At 36.8% G+C, this 20,727-nt stretch overlaps 1 protein-coding gene across 1 annotated transcript; it reads left to right on the forward strand.

Annotated features, from left to right (window-relative positions):
• The first annotated feature begins 3,532 nt into the window (after nucleotides 1-3,532).
• On the forward strand, nucleotides 3,533-8,938 carry LOC109061512 (polymeric immunoglobulin receptor-like). Its single transcript, XM_042769205.1, has 9 exons — nucleotides 3,533-3,883; nucleotides 4,331-4,630; nucleotides 5,335-5,970; nucleotides 6,048-6,359; nucleotides 6,446-6,763; nucleotides 6,841-7,128; nucleotides 7,795-7,890; nucleotides 8,065-8,111; nucleotides 8,193-8,938. The coding sequence occupies exons 1-9, from the start codon at nucleotides 3,841-3,843 to the stop codon at nucleotides 8,403-8,405; spliced, it is 2,253 nt and encodes a 750-aa protein (XP_042625139.1). The 5' UTR covers nucleotides 3,533-3,840; the 3' UTR covers nucleotides 8,406-8,938.
• The last annotated feature ends 11,789 nt before the right edge of the window (nucleotides 8,939-20,727 follow it).

A 20,727-nucleotide genomic window follows, 5' to 3' on the forward strand; every position in this document is an offset into this window, starting at 1 on the left:
TCTTGACAGCTTAACGGTCGCACTGAGGCTCGTGTATTTTTCACAATACATTTACAAATTAAAACTGAAATTCCTCCTTATACAGTATATAAATTAGTATATTAGCATTTTACACTTACACTTGCTGAAATGTCAAAATTACCCAAAAAGTAGGCTTGTACTATATGTACGTTTTCTGAAAGAAAATAAGATTTATTCATATAATTTAAAGAGAGAAGACAAATGCACTGAACTAACACATTCTGTGAAAAGACTCCTTGAGAGCATAAACTTGACGGAGACTGTAAACATGAACACAAATGTCTCATCGAAATCTCTGGCTCCATCTAATGATAAATATGTGTTAATATCTGTTAAATGTCTTGGTTTTGCTGAAATGATCTTTTAGTAGGCCTGTAGTTGATGGTGTATGTACATGTTCTGATTTGAGGAATTATAAATCACACTGATTTACATGAGTTTGAAATGAAAGAGATTTTTTGTAGGAATGAAACTTTGGCTTCATATTTGATAATTTCATGGGCTCATCGTTCATGAAGATGTTTTTAAAAAGTTAAAGATGAAGGAAAGGAAGCAGATGAGCTCAAGTCTTAGCATTTCGCTCTTTGTCCAGCTTGTGTTGTTAAACTGTCATCAGTGATGCTGAAAATATAGATAGCACATATTATTTTTTATAGACATAAAGTATTTATCCTGCAAGTCAGGTCAAATGTTTCCACCTAAAACGGAGTGGTTTCTTACAGCTGAGAAAGAATTCAAAATCTCAAAGTATAAGTTTCAAAACAATAGTATCAGATGCATTTTTTGGATTTCCCAGATAGAATGAAAAATTATGTTGCTTAAAGCGGGGCTACAATGGTGTTTCATGTATTCAGAGTTGTTCACAGTGTTGAAGAGATGGATTCTCATGCTAAACATGGCCAAAGTTTTAAAAAAATTAATTTGGACGAATGACGGAGAATTTCTGTGCCGAAAATCTTAAGTTTCGGCTGTTTTTTTTTTCGATTGTGGATTTAATGACGTAGACAATGGTGGAACTCCTTATATGAGCATTTCTCTCAGAAAAGCGCGCCCGTGCACACGTCGACCAGAGGAGAGCGAGACCGCACTCATCAACGCGCTGCATAGGATTTGTTCGAGAATGTCTCTAAAGAAGTGTGTTTTTGGATGTGAGGGAAAGTTTACCGTGTTCCGCTTCACAAAGAACCCAGCGTTACACGAACAGTGGATGCAGTTTGTTTTTCCGGGGCAGCAACGGAGTGTGATAAGTGCATTTGTGTGTTCTCGTTATTTCAGTGGCGAATGTTTTATAAACAAGGCCTAGGTCGATGCTGGATTTGCACATGGTTTGCTATTAAAACATGGAGCGGCCCCAGTGATAAAAGACCCCATTCATGTAAGTACAACTGCATCAGATTTTTGTCTTTTGTTGGAAATCCGCACATAAGTGAATATATGTTAATGTAAACAACACAAAACATCAGTATTATAGCTCCGCCCACGGCACGCCTCCAGGAGCTTGGCTTTTTCAGGAGAGAATCGGAAAACTGAATTTTTCTTTTATAACTATGATAAAACTAAAGACTTTTTGGAGATATGAAGGATGCAGTACTACTCTATAGGTACTCAAGATTAACATGAGATTAGGTGAAACTGTGTGTTATGTACCCTTTAATAAAGACATGAAGTCACTCGTGATGTTCTTTATATATGAGACTGGATCTTTGTGATTCAACACATTTCCTGATGAATTATGTTAGTTGTATGTGTTATTTTGTACTGTATCTTGCATGTTTAGCATTTTCATCTTGTTTTGTTGTTTTAATTTATTTAAGTGATTTTAATTTTGAAGCTCAGTTTTAAGATTACTGAGGCCCTCCAGACTGTTTACATGTAAATTATACTGGCGCCCTCTAGTGGAAAATTTCAATAATACAATCAAATTGATTCAGTGTCATTTGTCCTTATCATGTAGCACCTTATATACTGTTTTCAGCATAATAAATACAAATGCCTTCTAAATGAACTCACTGTATGTTGTCTGAGATGTACGTACAGGTGCATCTCAATAAATTAGAATGTTGTGGAAAAGTTAATTTATTTCAGTAATTCAACTCAAATTGTGAAACTTGTGTAATAAATAAATCCAGAGCGCACCGACTGAAGTAGTTTATGTCTTTGGTTGTTTTAATTGTGATGATTTTGGCTCACATTTAACAAAAACCCACCAATTCACTTTCTCAACAAATTAGAATATGGTGACATGCCAAGTTTGACTGCAAAGGTTTCCTGAGCCTTCAAAATGGTCTCTCAGTTTGGTTCACTAGGCTACGCAATCATGGGGAAGACTGCTGAACTGACAGTCATCCAGAAGACAATAATTGACACCCTTCACAAGGAGGGTAAGCCACAAACATTCAAAGAAGCTGGCTGTTCACAGAGTGCTGTATCCAAGCATGTTAACAGAAAGTTGAGTGGAAGGAAAAAGTGTGTAAGAAAAAGATGCACAACCAACCAAGAGAACCACAGCCTTATGAGGATTGTCAAGCAAAATCGATTCAAGATTTTGAGTGAACTTCACAAGGAATGGACTGAGGCTGGGGTCAAGACATCAAGAGCCACCACACACAGACGTGTCAAGGAATTTGGCTACAGTTGTCGTATTCCTCTTGTTAAGCCACTCCTGAACCACAGACAACATCAGAGGCGTCTTACCTGGGCTAAGGAGAAGAAGAACTGGACTGTTGCCCAGTGGTCCAAACTCCTCTTTTCAGATGAGAGTAAGTTTTGTATTTCATTTGGAAACCAAGGTCCTAGATTCTGGAGGAAGGGTGGAGAAGCTCATAGCCCAATTTGCTTGAAGTCCAGTGTTAAGTTTCCACAGTCTGTGATGATTTGGGGTGCAATGTCATCTGCTGGTGTTGGTCCATTGTGTTTTTTGTAAACCAAAGTCACTGCACCCGTTTACCAAGAAATTTTGGAGCACTTCATGCTTCCTTCTGCTGACCAGCTTTTTGAAGATGCTGATTTCATTTTCCAGCAGGATTTGGCACCCCCCCACACTGCCAAAAGCACCAGCAGTTGGTTAAATGACCATGGTGTTGGTGTGCTTGACTGGCCAGCAAACTCACCAGACCTGAACCCCAGAGAGAATCTATGAAGTATTGTCAGAGAAACAAGAGACCAAACAATGCAGATGAGCTGAAGGCCACTGTCAAAGAATACCACCTCAGCAGTGCCACAAACTGATCACATACTTTCCAGAAGGCCAACAATTCATTAAAATGTATTCATTTTTTATTTTTTTGGGGTCTTATGAAGTATTCTAATTTGTTGAGATAGTGAATTGGTGGTTTTTTGTTAAATGTGAGCCAAAATCATCACAATTAAAAGAACCAAAAACTTAAACTACTTCAGTCTGTGTGCATTGAATGTATTTAATAAACGAGTTTCACAGTTTGAGTTGAATTACTGAAATAAATGAACTTTTCCATGACATTCTAATTTATTGAGATGCACCTGTATATCAGACTAGTGATGTGAGAAAGGAAGTTTTCTGAATTGAATCAACCGAACTAATTGCATTTGTCCTTATATACAGTAGATAACATGAAACCTGTGTGAGCTCTGAGTATCAGACAGTGTACCTCCACTAGGTGGCACTCTTTCGATGTGATTAATGTGATATTTAGTCAGTGGTGATGGTGGGAGGAGCCAGTAAAGCTGCTCATTACTGATAAAGAGCTGAATAAAAAGGAAGTAACTAAAGCAGACAGATGTAGAGACAGAGAGATTCACACAGAGATCATTCAGCAGAAAGAAGACTGAACTCAACTCACAATGAAGATCCTCCTTATCTTCCTCACTTTCTACCTGATCTCAGGTCAGAGCTTTTCTCTTTCATCACTGCAGTAATGATGCTGTTTTCTGTTCATCAGCTTTCTGATCACAGTATCAATCTAATACTGTGGGGAAGTCGTGGCCTAATGGTTAGAGAGTCGGACTCCCAATCGAAGGGTTGTGAGTTCGAGTCTCGGGCCGGCAGGAATTGTGGGGTGGGGGGGAGTGCATGTACAGTTCTCTCTCCACCTTCAATACCATGACTTAGGTGTCCTTGAGCAAGGCATCGAACCCCCAACTGCTCCCCGGGCGCCGCAGCATAAAATGGCTGCCCACTGCTCCGGGTGTGTGTTCACAGTGTGTGTGTGTTCACTGCTCTGTGTGTGTGCACTTCGGATGGGTTAAATGCAGAGCACGAATCCTGAGTATGGGTCACCATACTTGGCTGAATGTCACGTCACTTCACTTCACTTCGTCACTTAATTGACAGCTGCAGTGAGATGCTTTAGCGTCACGGGGTATTCTGGAGGAAGTGTTCTTGTGGATTCTGGGAGGTCTTCAACCAGTAACACTCAATATCTGCAAAAACAAATCCACACAGGGTGGAATACAATAATAAACAAATACGAAGAAGATCAGTGGATTAATAAAGGAAGATTCATTCTGTATCTCAACAAAAACAAACACATCATGCTTTTCATTAGAGAACTAAATGCACAGGACTCTGGAAGATACAGGATTGGGATTTCAGGTTCAGAGGTTGTTGAAATAAATTTGGATGTGTTAGTTGGTGAGTAATATTGACCTATGAAACACATACAAAATATACTATTTAGGAACACCTCCAGTATATTTACAGTAGATTTCAATTTAAAATGTTCAATCTAGGCTGAACATTAAATAAAAATGGTCAAGTCAAGATCATAGAGTACTTTTTTTAGAGCATTTATTAAACTAGTTGAATGTTAATTTTAAATATAATTATTAATTATTAGTTAATTTAATGATTTAACTAAATCATTTATTATTAGTTAATTTAATGCATTAACTATGTTAACAAATTAATTCTTACTGTTAACTTAGCAGACAAACTCTCTCCATTGACTGATGTTTTGTGCTTTGCTGAACTAACGTCACAAGCATCTAATTTGCACCTTTTTTGACAATGGCATGGATGTACTTTGCACATCAGGCCCGACCGGGAAAAAGCACAGAAAGTTTAGAAATTTGTCTGAATTTATATTTTCACTAGGGCACTGTAAAGGGATCAGCCATTTATTACTGTACCTGATGCTGCTCTTTTAGAAGCAGTTTTCATTTATTTACTTATTTATGTGGCTAATTCTAAAGTGATTTAGAAATTGCTTTTTTAAGAGGTCATTTGGTCATCCTAGTTAACAGTATATTCAGCCCAGCACCATCCTCAAAACTATACTAAACAAAATATCTCACATGCAAATTCTATAAATATGTTCTCTTATATGTTAATGACAGGTTCCTGCTGTAACGTGGCAAAGACAGTAGAGGTGAATAATGGACTAACTGCCACCTTCAACTGTGAATATTCACAGAATCATATTTATTATTCCAAGATCATCTTCAAAGAAAAAAAAGACTCCATTGACGAAATGATAAACACCACTCAGAGAAAGAATGTAAGGTTCAGTTTAACTGATAAAAAAGATCAACGACTCATGACTGTGGTTATTTCTCCTCTGACACCAAATGATGGAGGAGTTTATTTATGTGGAGTTTCGATCAATAAATACTCATACAGTTACTCCATTATTAATACTGTTCATCTGCATATTAAGCATAAAGTGAGCATGTCTGTAGTGAGCGGATGCTCAGGAGGTGGTTTGATGATCAAGTGTGAACATCCTCAATACAAAACCAACCCAAAATATATCTGTAAAGAATCAGACGGATGTACAGAGAGGAAGAATCCAGGAGTTCAGGGTGAATGGATGGAGAATGGAGATGTTTCTTTATATGACGACACCAGAGCAGGAGTCTTGATGGTGTTTTTTAGAGAGCTGAAAGCTGCAGATGCAGGAACATACAGGTGTGGAGTTAAAGTATCTGACTATACTGAGAGCTTCACTGAACTACAGCTGAACGTCACACACGGTGAGGAACCGCAAGTATTTTACCTTGTGTTTGTAAATTATTTGTTCTGATTTTTCTGGAATTTTTGTAATTCATAGATGCAAACTATCCAAAGAGTGTGACTGAATCTGTGTATCTTGGTGGAGAAGTCAACATCACCTGTCAGATCCCAGAGGAGCATGAAGTTCATTTCTGCAAAGAGCTTGATTATCACATCTGCCAAACCATCAGCTCATCTAAAGTGACAGAAATTAGTGGTTCATCAGAGAGAAATGAAGAGAGAGTTGTTACAGTGAGCATCAGTAATGTGAGTGTGAGAGATGCTGGAGTTTACTGGTGTGGAGCAGAAACCAGAGACACATATCTGACTTTCATCTCCCTGAACACTAAAATTCAGCTCAACCTCATCAGTGAGTCCATTCACATGATTTCACTGTAGTAAACACATTATATCCACAATCATTTGTGTTAAATGTCTGTGTTTCATTGTTTTTAGTGCCTCCAGTAGTAAGACATGAAGGAGAATCTGCTGAGATCATCTGCCCTTATGATTCAATCTATAAATCAAAGCCAAAGTCTCTCTGTAAGGGGAAGTGCTCCACTAGAGACAGAAATCCTCTCAGTGAGACTGTGAGAGAAGAGAAAGAGACCAAGACTCGCAGATTGACTCTGAATGATGACGTCACTGCAGGTGTCTTCACTGGGACCATCACTGGACTGACAGCAGAGGATGCTGGGAAATACTGGTGTGCAGTGACATTAGAAACAGAGCTCAATTATCTTTACACTCATATGATCGTCATCATGAACGAGGGTGAGGAAGGTTTCTGCATCTGAATATGTGAAACTACGGCTGTGAATTGATGTTCTTGTGTCTGTAAACATTTCTAGAGCTGAACTTGATTAAGTATGAAAGAGACGACGTGTCAATCCAGTGCAGACATCATGATGAAGATCAGAAAATCTTCTGCAAAGCACATGAAGCCTCCATGTGTGTGAAGGATGGAGTTTCATTGGAGACGATCAGAGATGATCGATTCTCTTTCAGTGATGAAGCATCTACTGGAGTCTTTACTGTGAACATCACTGATCTGAGAGAAGAGGATTCTGGGATATACTGGTGTGGAGCTCACATCATCACTAAAGTGCATTTAAATGTCAGCAAGGATAAGGATAGACGTAAGATAACTTTGTTTTATTTGCAATTTCAAATATGAACACTTACAGATCTAAGCCATTCTTGGTGTCTAATATATTGTTTTTGTTTCTCTAAAATTTAATGCACTAACTTGTGTTTTATTGTCTCACATAACTAATTAAGTATCAGTATAGTAATTTATTCTCACCAGATGAAATGATTGACCTACTGCACATCTGGGTCTCTGAATTTTTATGGGGCTTTATTTCAAACATGTTATTTTTTTTCCTAACTTGTCAGTTTTGTTTGTTTGTTTTGTGATTCTTGATAATCCCATATAAAAGTTTCCATATGATTTCTTTATTCCTTAAGAAACCTTTGAATCTTATTTTGTGACATTGCTCATAAGTGCAGGAAGTGTTTAGTGTGCATGATGAAGGTGTTTTCATTTCACATCAAAACCACAGAGATGAGCTGGAGGTTCAGAGTCTTAGTTTAAGTTGGTTGTGAAGAACTAAATGTCTTTATTCAGGAAACCCACATGAGACTCAACAGAGAGAAAAAGTACAGTAGAGCTGTGTGCATGTCTGCACAAGAGAGACTAAAATGTGCTTTTCTTTCATAATTTAGTTTAATTTGATCAGTCAGATTTGTTCCTAATACATGCAAATTAATTAACACTCAATGTTGGTGTGTTTTATTCTCAGATTTCTCCATGATCATCATTATTAGTGTTTGTGTGATTCTGCTGCTGATCGGTGGATTCACTCTGACTGTGTGCAAATTAAGACACAAGAGACGAGGTGACACTGTTTCAATATTTATCTCTTGAATCATTTAATTAAATTGTTGAGTGTCTCTGAGCTGCTTCAGTTAATCTCACTCACTGAGTTTCTGTCTCAGATGCTGCTGATATTTAATGTTGATTGTGTTTGTCTTTCTCTCACTGATTAATTCATTTTGTTTTGGGTAATTAGGAAGACTCTCAACATCAGACAAGAGAAAGAGGAAGAACAATACAATAGTGAGTTACACTGTGTGTGTTTGTACATATATTGTGCTGATAAGATGTTTTCTCACTAAGTTATATTTTATCTGCATTCAGTCATCATGTGCAGACAGCAGACATGATTCTCTCTCAGATCCTCAATCAGTCCAAATGAACAGTCATGATGAATTACCCACAATCCCCTCTGATGAGCTCCTGTACACTGCTGTCAGTTTCCAGAAGCATGAAGAGTCTCTCAGTGATGCTACAGTCAGATTCAGTGAGGATGAGATTCACTCTGATTATGCCACGATCAAATTCACCACATGAGACTCAACTAACTCACTTATAACAGATCATCACACATTACACCAATATTTTTAAAAACTATGATATATAGTACCATATAGGTATAGGTCTTACCACCCCTTCTGCCCATTGGCTGTCTGATGTTCTCCACGAGCATCATTCTAAGCTCAGGGCTGCTGAAATGGTGTGGTGCAAATCAAAAAATACTACTGACCTTAATGTTTATCAGTCACTTCTCTCTTCTTTCTCTGCTAATGTCTCCACTGCTAAAAGGACATACTATCATAACAAAATTAACAATTCGTCTAACTCTTGCATGCTCTTTAAAACATTTCCCAGCAACCAGTCTGGTTTTAGAAGTTTTACATTCAGCCGAGACTGCCTTGCTCTCAGTTGTTGAAGCCCTAAGACTGGCAAAAGCAGAATCCAGATCTACAATAATTATCTTGCTGGATCTGTCTGCTGCTTTTGACACAGTTAACCAACAGATCCTCCTGTCAACCCTACTGGCAAAGGGCATCTCAGGAACCGCACTCCAGGAGTTTGAGTCTTACCTATCATATAGGTCCTTCAAAGTATCTTGGAGAGGTGAGGTGTCCAAGTCGCAACATCTAACTACTGGGGTGCCTCAGGGCTCTGTTCTTGGACCACTTCTCTTCTCTGTCTACATGGCATCACTAGGTTCTGTCATTCAGAAACATGGCTTTTCATACCACTGCTATCCTGAAGACACTCAACTCTACCTCTCATTCCATCCTGATGATCCGATGATAGCTGCTCACATCTCAGCCTGTCTAACAGACATTTCTTGCTGGATGAAGGACCATCCCCTTCAACTCAAACTTGCCAAGACAGAACTACTTGTGGTTCCATCAAACAATTTCATCACAATTTCTCCATCCAGTTAGGCACATCAACCATAACTCCTTCCAAAACAGCCAGAAACCTTGGAGTAACAATTGATGATCAGCTGACTTTCTCAGACCACATTGCTAAAACTGGTCCTGCAGATTTGCTTTATTCAACATCAAGAAGATCAGGCCCTTTCTTTCGGAACATGCTTCACAACTCCTTGTTCAAGCTCTTGTTCTGTCCATCCAAAAAGAATACACGTCACACCTCTGTTTATCAGTTTGCACTGGCTACCAATAGCTGCTAAAATTCAAGGCATTGATGTTTGCCTACAAAACCACCACTGGCTCTGCATCCCTTTACCTACATTCATTACTTCAGACTTATGTGCCCTCTAGAAGCTTGTGTTCTGCAAGTGAACGACACATTATTGTTCAACCCAAAGAGGCACAAAATCACTTTCACAGACTTTTAAATGAAATGTTCCCTCCTGGTGGAACGACCCAAAAAACACAACCCCAACAGTCCTTAGCCATTGTCAAGACTCGGCTAAAATCACACCTCTTCAATCTTTACCTTCAACACATGCAAAATTTCACACATTATCATATTCACTATAGTTTATAAAATGAAAATAAAATATGAGAAGAACTCATAAGTTAAACAAGTTAAAGTTAAACTTTGTCAGAACAAATTCATCTTGATAATGTCAGATAACACTTAAGCAAAACATGGTCAGGTCAACGCATCTGAATAATTATATATATAAATATATATTTCACATTTGTTTACACTCAGAGTTTGTTGATACAAATGTTATTTATGCTATTATAATCCATAATTTAGCATTGACAGTTGTTGGGTTTGATGAGGGTCGTTCAGTTCAGTGTGTGAATCATGAGAAATTTGAAAGTTTCCGCTGCTGCTCATGTTGCTTCTTTCACGTGTTTAAAATAGTTTGTCATGTCAGTTTATTTGAGGGTGTGATAAAAACAGGAAATAAACCCCTTGACTGACACTTCTAGAAGATACTGTAAAGTTTCCACTCCAAATAGACACACAGCAGCTTTTAACAGTTAATAAAGACTCCTTAATAGCAGCTCTTAAAGCTGTTCAAATGACTGTCTTTGACCTGCTTTAGATTTGTATATACAAGACACATTTGTTGTTGTTTTTTTTTTGTTTTTGTTTTTTTTTAGTTCATTCGTGCTCATGGTCTTTTTTCTGATATAAGAGTTTTACAGTAGAATCATATATTTTATTAATTGGAAAATAAACATTTTTTTGCTATTATTTCTTGTTTATTACACTTATTTCAAGTTATAGAAACAGAGAATCAATTATTATTTACATTATTTTTTATATTATAGTTGAATTGGCAAACATTGTCATTGTATGGCACTGACTCTCATTAACAACTTTAACATAGACGATGACTGAATCTAGTTTTCATCCAGAAATACAGAAACATCCAGAAATACAATATAAAAGCATGATTATCTAATTATCATCATGAAAGACAATGAGAAACGTTTGTACTTTCTGCAAAGGAGAATATCTGAGTCTGAGTCTGAATAATAATTTTATGAATTTTATTTTGTATCACCCTCAGGCCTGATCTAAATATTCACAGTACATGCAAATGAACAGTAATTATTAGCATTTTTTTCAAATGATTTGTTGTTATTGTAATATTCATAGACTTGAAAATGACGTTTGATGTTTTCTGTCTCAAAGTTTCTCACAAATTCTGGAGGTGTTTTTGTATTTGCATGATGATCAGGTCGTTTTTCCATCCAGCTCAAAACCACAGAAAACTGGTGAAGGTTCAGGGTCTCAGTTTGGTTTGAGTGTGACAATTAAACAGCGTTATTCAGGAAACCCACAGCGAGACACATGAGACTGAAGATGAACACCCATTGTGCAGAAGACAAAGACTAAGAGCTGCTCATTCAGTGATTCACCTTAAAATTACTGAACATGTTATTTTCTTTTCAAAGAATTGTCTGTGTGTGTTTTAACCTTTTCTTTCAAAACCAGATCAAACAAAATCAAATCAATGAGCTCACAAATCACTGACAGAGAAAGTCTGTAACAATCTTTAAATGTCACACATTAGTATTGTTATGTCAATACACTTTAAACAAGCAACATTTCCCAGATTTACCTGATATTTAACTGTTTTCAGATTTTCCATCACTATCTGGTTAAATTTAAAATATCACAACATATCTTTGTATAGCAGTAATAACGAGAGCTGTAGACTAGTTTGCTTTTCTAAATTCAGACAAGTAAAAAAAAAAAAAAAAAAAAAAAAAAAAAGCCTTTTTAACCCGGTTTCTTTACTACAACAAAGTGACCTGCTTGTAAATGTCACAGTGCTTTATGTTTGCAGAGTGTGCTAAAAGCTCTCCACTTGTGGTTTTCTCTTGCTCTATTTATATTCATTGGGTCAAACCAAAATCCTTCAACCTCCTGTAGGTGTGATTATAAAAATGAAATGTGTTAGTTTAATATTCAATATTTTACTCTAAAACTTCTGTAAATATAAACATGACTCAAAGAGTAGGCCTATATCCAACTATACATTTTCTAAAAGAAATACTGCATGCAAAACTCGCTGCAAAAATACAATAAGATGGTTGCCAGGTCTTTAAAAATTTGGGTAAGTGGTATAATTATTTATTCCATTAATTTATTCCATATGTGGATGTATTATGCAAACTGCAACATTTCAGAGTAAATAAACAGGATGACTATTTAGCATTATAAATTACTATTTTGTGAAGTTATTTTGGAATAATGTAATGTTACAACCCTGTCTAAAGGAAGGCTGCAACATAAACTGAAATCAACAATCAAAGATCCTTTATACATTTATTTATAGAACCACAGAGTAAAAGCACAACTTCAGGGGTGAGCAAAGGCCAAAACAACAAACAAACACCAAGCCAGCTCCTAACAGAAAAGACTCAATTCCCTAACAAAAGAAAAACTAAATAAAAATATAATATGCTACCCTAACTCCCTATCTAATGAAAAACGGAAGAAAACAATATTGTATGCTCCAGACTTCCTGTTGATGGTGTCGACCTCATGCTAGGTAATGATTTGGCTTTGGCAGGTGTTTTCCCAAAAGCCAGTAGCAAATCCTGGGTGATGTGTAGATGTGCTACTGTGTCAACCCCTTAGAACCTGTAATTTGAAGTTTAGTGGTGTTTAACTTTGTCAAAGCGTGGTTTGACATTTATGGGTGGGGGTGTTACGTCTTGAGACATATTGTGTGTGTGTCTTGCATTGCTGGCCCCCTCTCTCTCTCTCTCTCTCTCTCTCTCTCTCATAGCATTCTTTCTTTCACAGGATTGGATCTTACCAAAGTGATCTCCAGATCTGATTGGTACTAATGGGACCAAGGAGCAGCAATAAAAGGATCTGCTGTGCTTGAGGAGGGAGCTCTGCTCAACTTGTTCCATTGTACATGTGCTGTTGTGTGTTTGCTACAGGGTGTTGATGCTCTTAGCTTGCCTGTTGATCTGTCTATTGTGTGCAGTGTGGATTTTGGTTTTGAGTTGATAAGGTGTTGTCAATCTCGTTTGCAATTTTGTATGTTTTGTAAAGTATTGTAAATACTCTTTGCCACACTTGCAAGCTGTAGGGGATGAGTGCCATTTTCTTTTGGAAATATTGTTTTCTCCTGTTTTTCATTAGATAGTGAGTTAGGGTAGCATATTGTATTTTTTTTTCTTTTGTTAAGGAATTTAGTCTTTTCTGTTAAGGGCTGGCTTGTTGTTTGTTTGTTGTTCTGGCCTTTGCTCACCCCTAAAGTTGTGCTTTTACTCTGTGGTTCTGTAAATAAATGTATAAAGGATCTTTGATTGTTGATTTCAGTTTATGTTGCAGCCTTACCCTAGATCTGGTCATAACCATAATTTTAAGCTGAGGCAACAAAGGCATTGGACCAATACGAATTCTGTGAAAGTATTGCTTGAGAGCATCCGCTGGTTCTCAGTTCCAGTCTCGGGGACCCCCGGCTCTGCACATTGTGCATGTCTCTCTTATTTAACACACCTGATTCAGATCATCAGCTCGTTAGCAGAGAGAGCCATGAACTGAACTGGGTGTGTTTGATAAGTCTGGCCACCCACACAAAGATTTTAAGCACAATTTTAGGCCTGATTTGCACCTGATTTGAGGCTTGTTGCAGCCAACGTGTTGTCCAAAAAATTACTACTCCCAATTGCGTCAATGCCTCTATGATCCCAAATCGTACATATCCAACATGTTTGATATTTAGGACTCTTGCTCTGCCTCTGATGTGATACTCGCAATAGCCGATGAGAGCAAGCAAGCGTCACCTACCGGATGTTGTGTGTTTCTATAGTTGAAACTTGGCAGCCCCAGACATGCTAGGCTAAAAATCAACTGAAACTGTCTATGTCTGTGATCTTCCACAGTTTTAAAATTGGTTAAGGTTTGTAAATCCTCTGGTGTGTCCCAGGCCTAAGCGAGACATAACTAAATGTGCAGAGCAGTGGGTCCACAGCACTGGAACTGAGAACCACTGGATCTACTTCACTAAGACTGTAAACATGAACATTACATAAATTGGCTCCATCTAGTGGCAAATATGGGTTAAATTCTTGTTTTTAGTAAAACGACCTTTTGTGTATGTTATGGTATAGTAGTTGATAGCATTAGGAGCATGTTTCTTATTTTTCTGTTCTGTTTTGATTATTTATAAATGACACTGATTTACACACTTCCTGTAAGTTTAAAATGAAAGTCAGTCTGGAGGAATGAAACTTTGGCTTCATATTTGATAATTACATGAAGTCATCATTCATGAAGATGTTTTTTTTTTTTTTAATCCAAAGTTAAAGATGAAGCAGGTAAACTCTGTCTAAAGTCTCAGCATTCCATTCATTGTGTGTGTGTGTGTGTGTGTTCTCTGAATATGAGAATAGATCAGTCTTTATAGCTCAACATGCACATTTCATGATGTATGAATTATGTCGGATGTATGTGGTAAAGCTTGCCGAGGCTCTCTAGATGCCTTACAGCCATGGCCAAAAGTACTGGCAGTGACATATTTTGTGTTTTGTTAAGTTAAATCAATAAATAAAATGTTTTGCAAACACTCATATCAAAACGTCCACCAGATTCTGCCATAGATTCTTGGCCAGGCAAATCCCTGAATCATAAACTTATAGAGAACCTGTGGTCAGTCCTCAAAAGGCAAGTGGATGAGCAGGTAAGGCAAGAATTAACTGCCATCAGTCATCAACTCTAAGAACTAATAAGGCAAGAATAGATCACCATCAGTCAGGATTTGCCAAGAAGCTGAAATCCAGCATGCAAGAGCGAATAGCAAAAGTTAAAGGGGTCATATGATGCAATTCCTTTCTCTTTGGAGTGTTACAAGCTGTTCGTGAATAGATGAGATCCCTAAAGTTGCAGAGACTAAAGTCTCAAATCCAAACACATATTTTTTATAAAAGTTAAGACTGGTCCACACCCCCCTAAAACGGCTTGTTCTAACACGCCCCACGTCTACGTCACTGTGTGGGAAGATTTGCATAACGCCACCCAAATGTTCATGCAAAGAAAGAAGCCATAACTTTGATTCTCGCTGTAGTATTGCTGTCGCCGCTGCCATGTTGTGGAGACGCTGTGTGTTTCGTTGTGAAAGCGAAACTACTTTCTTTGGCCTTACAAAATAGGACTCAATTAGAAATCAGTGGATAAGTTGTATTTCAACACTGTTCCGGAACATTCAACCCAAACATTCCGATGTGTGCAGCGCATTTTACGGAGGACTGTTTCCTAGTCCTGGGAAGGCTGTGCTCAATATAAGTTTCTTTTCTATAAAGTGGGGCAGTTCCAACTTTGTAAGGACAGTCTGGCGCTTCTGACTCACAGCCTGTAAGTATGTTTTCATATTTAAAGAATTTGCCACTGATGATTAAAACGTGACTTTTAAGCAGTGTAGAGTAGTGCTTGTTGTTTGTCGTTTCTCCGATCACAAAATACAGATATGGTTTTTTATTTAGCGATCATAGAAACATGAAAAATGTATCTACAAATACTGAAGCAGCAAACTTTGTGAATCCCAAAATGTATGTCACTGCCAATACTTCGCTGTACATGTAAATTATACTGAGCCCTCTAGTGGAAGATTTCAATAATGCAATTCATTTGATTCTGTGTCATTTGTCCCCATTATCAAGTACACCCAGCTGTGAGATATATCCAGGTGCAGACCCGCAGCACCAGCAGTTTCAGAACCGCAGCCACAGAACCGGAAGTGAGGTGTGGAGTTATTGACAACAAGAGAGCACGGTGAGTAGTCTGTTATGTTTTTGCTATCATATGTTTAATAAGTATCGTATATATTAAGTTAAGCATTTATCTGCTAAGTACTTAATGTGTGCTTGGCTTTATTATCTTATATTGAAGCATGAATCTGTTGTCATACTTTATAGTATATAACTTTTTTCTGTGGATGTTTCGATTAATTTTTGGATGCATGCTGTAAATGGGCCTTGCGGTGAAGTTTTGAAGACGTTTATTGTTCATAAAAATAAATAGTTTTCTTTCATTTCCTCTGCATTGTTTGTGTGTTAATATTACCTTATAGTTTAGTTATTTTAATCCCAATTGTCATCAAGATAATTGTGTGTGGCTTCATCTCTTGTAGAGACATATAAGGATTCAGAGAGGTGACACATTACCTGAGATGCAGTAGTGCGACAAGTGTTACAGCAATTACCAGCAATCTTCTGCTTGACCAGCATTTTTAAGCCTGCCAAACTGGTCAAATTAAATGACCAAAGTCATCTTCAAATCCATTTCAACAAGGCAGTTGTCTGTGGAGGTATGAATACCTTATTTGTTTAATATATGTACTCGCAATATATTATTTTAGGCTATAGTATACATTTTTGCAACCAATTATTGGTGTGATTTATTTAGTTTTTTTTTTTAAATAAGGAACAATAAAGGTTTTTGTGCTATTTACAGGGAGAATATTCTTATTTTTTGTTGTTTTCCAGTACATCTTGTCTTGGGAGCACCCTTTGATTTTGCATCTGTAAGTAGTTATCAGTTTATGATTTTGTAACAGTTGATATTTAAAGATTTATCTTATGTTTGTGTCTTCCAGTGTGACATTCCAATCATATGGAGATGGTGGACTCTTATTCTTCTGAAGAACTTTGGAGTTTTCTCTGAAAGGTACTGGACATTTCCTCCAGCCTACCATTACATTTGCACCCCCTTCTGTCCAATTTGAAATTAACTAAGGTACATGTACAGTATATTACAGTGCAGAAACCCTACAAGAGGCCCTTGCAAGTGGATAACAGGCTACGCTTGTGAGGTATGTCTCAAATCTATCTATCTATCTATCTATCTATCTATCTATCTATCTATCTATCTATCTATCTATCTATCTATCTATCTATCTGCTCTGTCTGTCTAGCATCTGCTTAGGGGCCAATGGAAGAGCCTCTTTTATTATATAATGGAGGAAGAGGACAAAGAAAAGGCCCTCAAAAATCTCCTGGAACAATCAGAAGCTTGTTATTTTTGTAGGATTGTCATAACAAAATGTGCCCAAGAGTGAACTGTTCATTTTGTAATTATTATTATTATTATTTTTTTTTTTTTTAATGCAGGATTGTCAAGACAAAATGGGCTTAATAGTGAATTGTTCATTTTATAAACTTCAATTTAATTATTGTGTACATATTGATTGTTACTTTTAAAATTATGCTGCTGTTTGTGTGTGTGTGTGTGTGTGTGTGTGTGTGTGTGTGTGTGTGTGTATTATTGAAATGTCTCACGATAAGTTGAAGGGTATTTTGGAAAAACGTGTTGCAGGCACCATACCACACAGTGATGCAGCTAGTTAGGATGCTCTCGATGGTTCCTCTGAAGGTGCACATGATTGAAAGAATGAATCTGGAGGAATGAAATGTTGGCCAAATATTTAATAATAACATAGAGCCATTATTTTAATGCAGACATTATTATGCTCATAGTCAAAGTGAAGGGAAGGAAGCAGATAAACTCATGTTCAACTGTCATCAATGATGCTGAAGTTTGTCGGAAGCTGCTGTCCATGGTTCTGAATCCACAAACCTATCATATTATTACTGTTTATTTATGCATAAATTATCAAAACCCATGAAAAGCCAGTCAGACATGGTCTGTTTTCCTTATAAAAAGCTGTTGATGTTTCTTACAATACAAATGTCAGAAAACAAAATGCTTTGTTGTATAGACTCTAGGGGACCTCAGTGAACTTATATGCACAGTTGCCCTCTAGTGGGAGATTAAAATAATGCTGATGCTGAACTGCTTCAGTGTCATTTGTCCTTATATACAGCAGATAACATGAAACCTGTGTGAGCTCTGAGTATCAGACAGTGTAACTCCACTAGGTGGCGCTCTTTCAGTGTGATTATTGTGATGTTCAGTCAGTGGTGATGGTGGGAGGAGCCAGTAAAGCTGCTCATTACTGATAAAGATCTGAATAAAGAGGAAGAAGTAACTAAAGCAGACAGATGTAGAGACAGAGAGATTCACACAGAGATCATTCAGCAGAAAGAAGACTGAACTCAACTCACAATGAAGATCCTCCTCATCTTCCTCACTTTCTACCTGATCTCAGGTCAGAGCTTTTCTCTTTCATCACTGCAGTAATGATGCTGTTTTCTGTTCATCAGCTTTCTGATCACAGTATCAATCTGATTGACAGCTGCAGTGAGATGCTTTAGCGTCACGGGATATTCTGGAGGAAGTGTTCTTGTGGATTCTGGGAAACTTTGGTTCAGTGACTCTGTTAAATATATGGCCAAATTACCTGAGTGGAGAATAATAATAAATGATAAGAAACATGATAAATGGATAAATGAAGGAAGATTCACACTGTTTCAAAACAATGAAGGAAACCTCATGATCTACATCAGAGAACTGAACACACAAGATGCTGGAAGATACCAGGTTGGGCTTGATGGCCAATGGATCATTGATATAACTTTGAATGTGGAAGAAGGTAAATCATTTTAATATTGAAGATTTTGTGTAGCAGAGGCACTTCGAGACCCTTTTTTTACTTAAATCATTTCAGTCGCACCCCCTAAAATGCAGGACCTTTATCTGTGTCTAAGCTTTTCCCAGCACCGAGTACCATCAGATAGTTCAATATTTCACTATGGAATTAATCACATTTTTATTTATTTATTTTATTTTTAACAGAATAAAAAAAGTGACCAATTGCAACTCTTTTTTTTTTTCTCGGAAATTATCGTTATATATTTCACAACGCAGTCTTTTAGTATTACTATTGTGAGTTCTTCATCTTTTTAATCTCACAACAATTCTGACAAAACGGCAGAATTGCGAGAGAAAAAAAAAAATCTGGATTGTAAGATTAAAAAGTCCTGGAAAAAAGCCGAATACTTCGCCGACAGAGTAAGACACGCTGGATCGGAATCAATTAAACAGGCGATATTCAGACGACATTATATCAAGCTCATATTTTTTTTCTTCTTCTTTTTTTTTTTTTTTTCTTTTGTGTCATAGTTATCTAAATAGTCACAGAAGTTAACATAATTAAAGTTAACATTTCAAATCTATTTATCAACGAAAATTTCCATATTGCACTTAGCGTCTGTTCAGTGGCTGTAAAACCTGTTCATACAAGCGGAGATTCGAGTGGCCTTTATTAGGCACCTGGTTTATTCATTTATGTAACAGATACCCAGACAGTATAGAATAACTACAAACATTTACAGTGCAAATTCGAACACTAATGTCACTTTATTAATGAAAAGCGTTCATCTCATGTGCTGCCCCGTCCATTGTCTCTGATTCGACACTAACAGCGTTATTCCAGACAAACCACTTTACAAACATTTCCCACTCATGAAAATGTTAAATCAGCATTTCCCATTTATAATTGGTAATGGTAATCTTTCCTTGAGATTGTTACAAATCTTATGCTGTTTCGTTTTTTATGCTGGCAAGTTTGAGTTGTGTCTGTTTTTCCCAAGAATATGCATTTGTGAATTAATTTAAATTGGCTCACTACAGTAGAGACACCATGTATTTTAAAAATGCTTTTATTACGTTTTTTTTTTTTTTTCTGATGTAATAACTTCTTATACCTTACTGTATAATAATTTTATTTTTTGAAAAATACATATTTTTGTGCCATTATGTCTGGTTTGTTCTCCAAAGCTATTAATCTTACATTAAGAAAGCAATTCTTACAATATTAAAGTTATATCATTTCTGTAAAGGAGAAAGTCTGAGTCTGAAATATGATATCATTTTATTAAATATCATTAAAATGTTTTTTTTTTTTTACTAATACAACAATCAGGTCACACACACACACACACACACACACACACACACGCACACACACACGTTTTGTCTTTATAGTGAAATTTAAAGTTTCTCAAATGCTGGAGGTGTTTTTGTAATTGTGTGATAAATTTGCCCTTTTTCCGTCCAGCTCAAAAAAAACTGGTGTAGGTTCAGGGTCTCAGTTTAGTTTGAGTGTGAAAGTTAAACATCTTTATTCAGGAAACCCACAGCGAGACACATGAGACTGAACACAGACAGACAGAAAATTAACATTTATTGTTTCGTTTTTATGCTGGCAAGTTTGATTTGTGTCTGTTTCTCCCAAGAATATAAATTTCAAATAAATGAATTAATTTAAATTGGATCACTACAGTAGAGCCACCATGGCTTTTAAAAATGCTTTTCAAATAATGAAATACAAGAACTGCCTCTTTGTGTAGTCTGATTACTGATTATTAAATATCTATATAGGGTATATGTAAAATATATTTCTTTATTATATCAATGACAGATTCATGTTGTAAAGTGTCAAAGCGAGTGATGGTGAATATTGGAGAAACTGCCAATTTCAGCTGTGAATATTCATATAATCATATTAATGACTCCAAAATCATATTCAAAGAAGGAAAAGACTCTGTTGAAGAGATGATACGCATGTACACATCGAGTATGATAGGAAGATTCAGTGGATATGACTGCAGAAACAAAAAGGTCATAATTGTGAGAATCACTGCTGTGACACCAGATGATGGAGGAGTTTATTTATGTGGAGTTTGGATCTACAGACAATCATACAGTTACTCCATTATTAATACTGTTCATCTACATGTTATGAGTGAGTAGAACAAAATTAATCAAACCTTGCAAAAACAAATTACAATCTGTGTTTGCTTAAGATTTAATGATATTTGTGATTGACAGCTAAAGTGGGCGTGTCTATAGTGAGCGGCTCCTCAGGAGGTGGTTTGATGATCAAGTGTGAACATCCTCAATACAAAACCAACCCAAAATACATCTCTAAAGAATCAGACGGATGTTCAGAGAGGAAGAATCCAGGAGTTCAGGGTGAATGGATGGAGAATGGAGATGTTTCTTTATATGACGACACCAGAGC

The sequence above is a fragment of the Cyprinus carpio genome, chromosome A1 (assembly GCF_018340385.1).
Source record: "Cyprinus carpio isolate SPL01 chromosome A1, ASM1834038v1, whole genome shotgun sequence".
NCBI classification, from domain to species: Eukaryota; Metazoa; Chordata; class Actinopteri; order Cypriniformes; family Cyprinidae; genus Cyprinus; species Cyprinus carpio.

Excerpts from the sequence above, each read along its gene's own strand:
- LOC109061512 (XM_042769205.1), top strand. The coding sequence starts at position 3,841 with ATGAAGATCCTCCTTATCTTCCTCACTTTCTACCTGATCTCAG. Across the intron at positions 3,884-4,330 it reads CACTTTCTACCTGATCTCAG|CTGCAGTGAGATGCTTTAGC; the intron begins GTCAGAGCTTTT and ends CTTAATTGACAG. Across the intron at positions 8,112-8,192 it reads AGAGGAAGAACAATACAATA|TCATCATGTGCAGACAGCAG; the intron begins GTGAGTTACACT and ends ATCTGCATTCAG.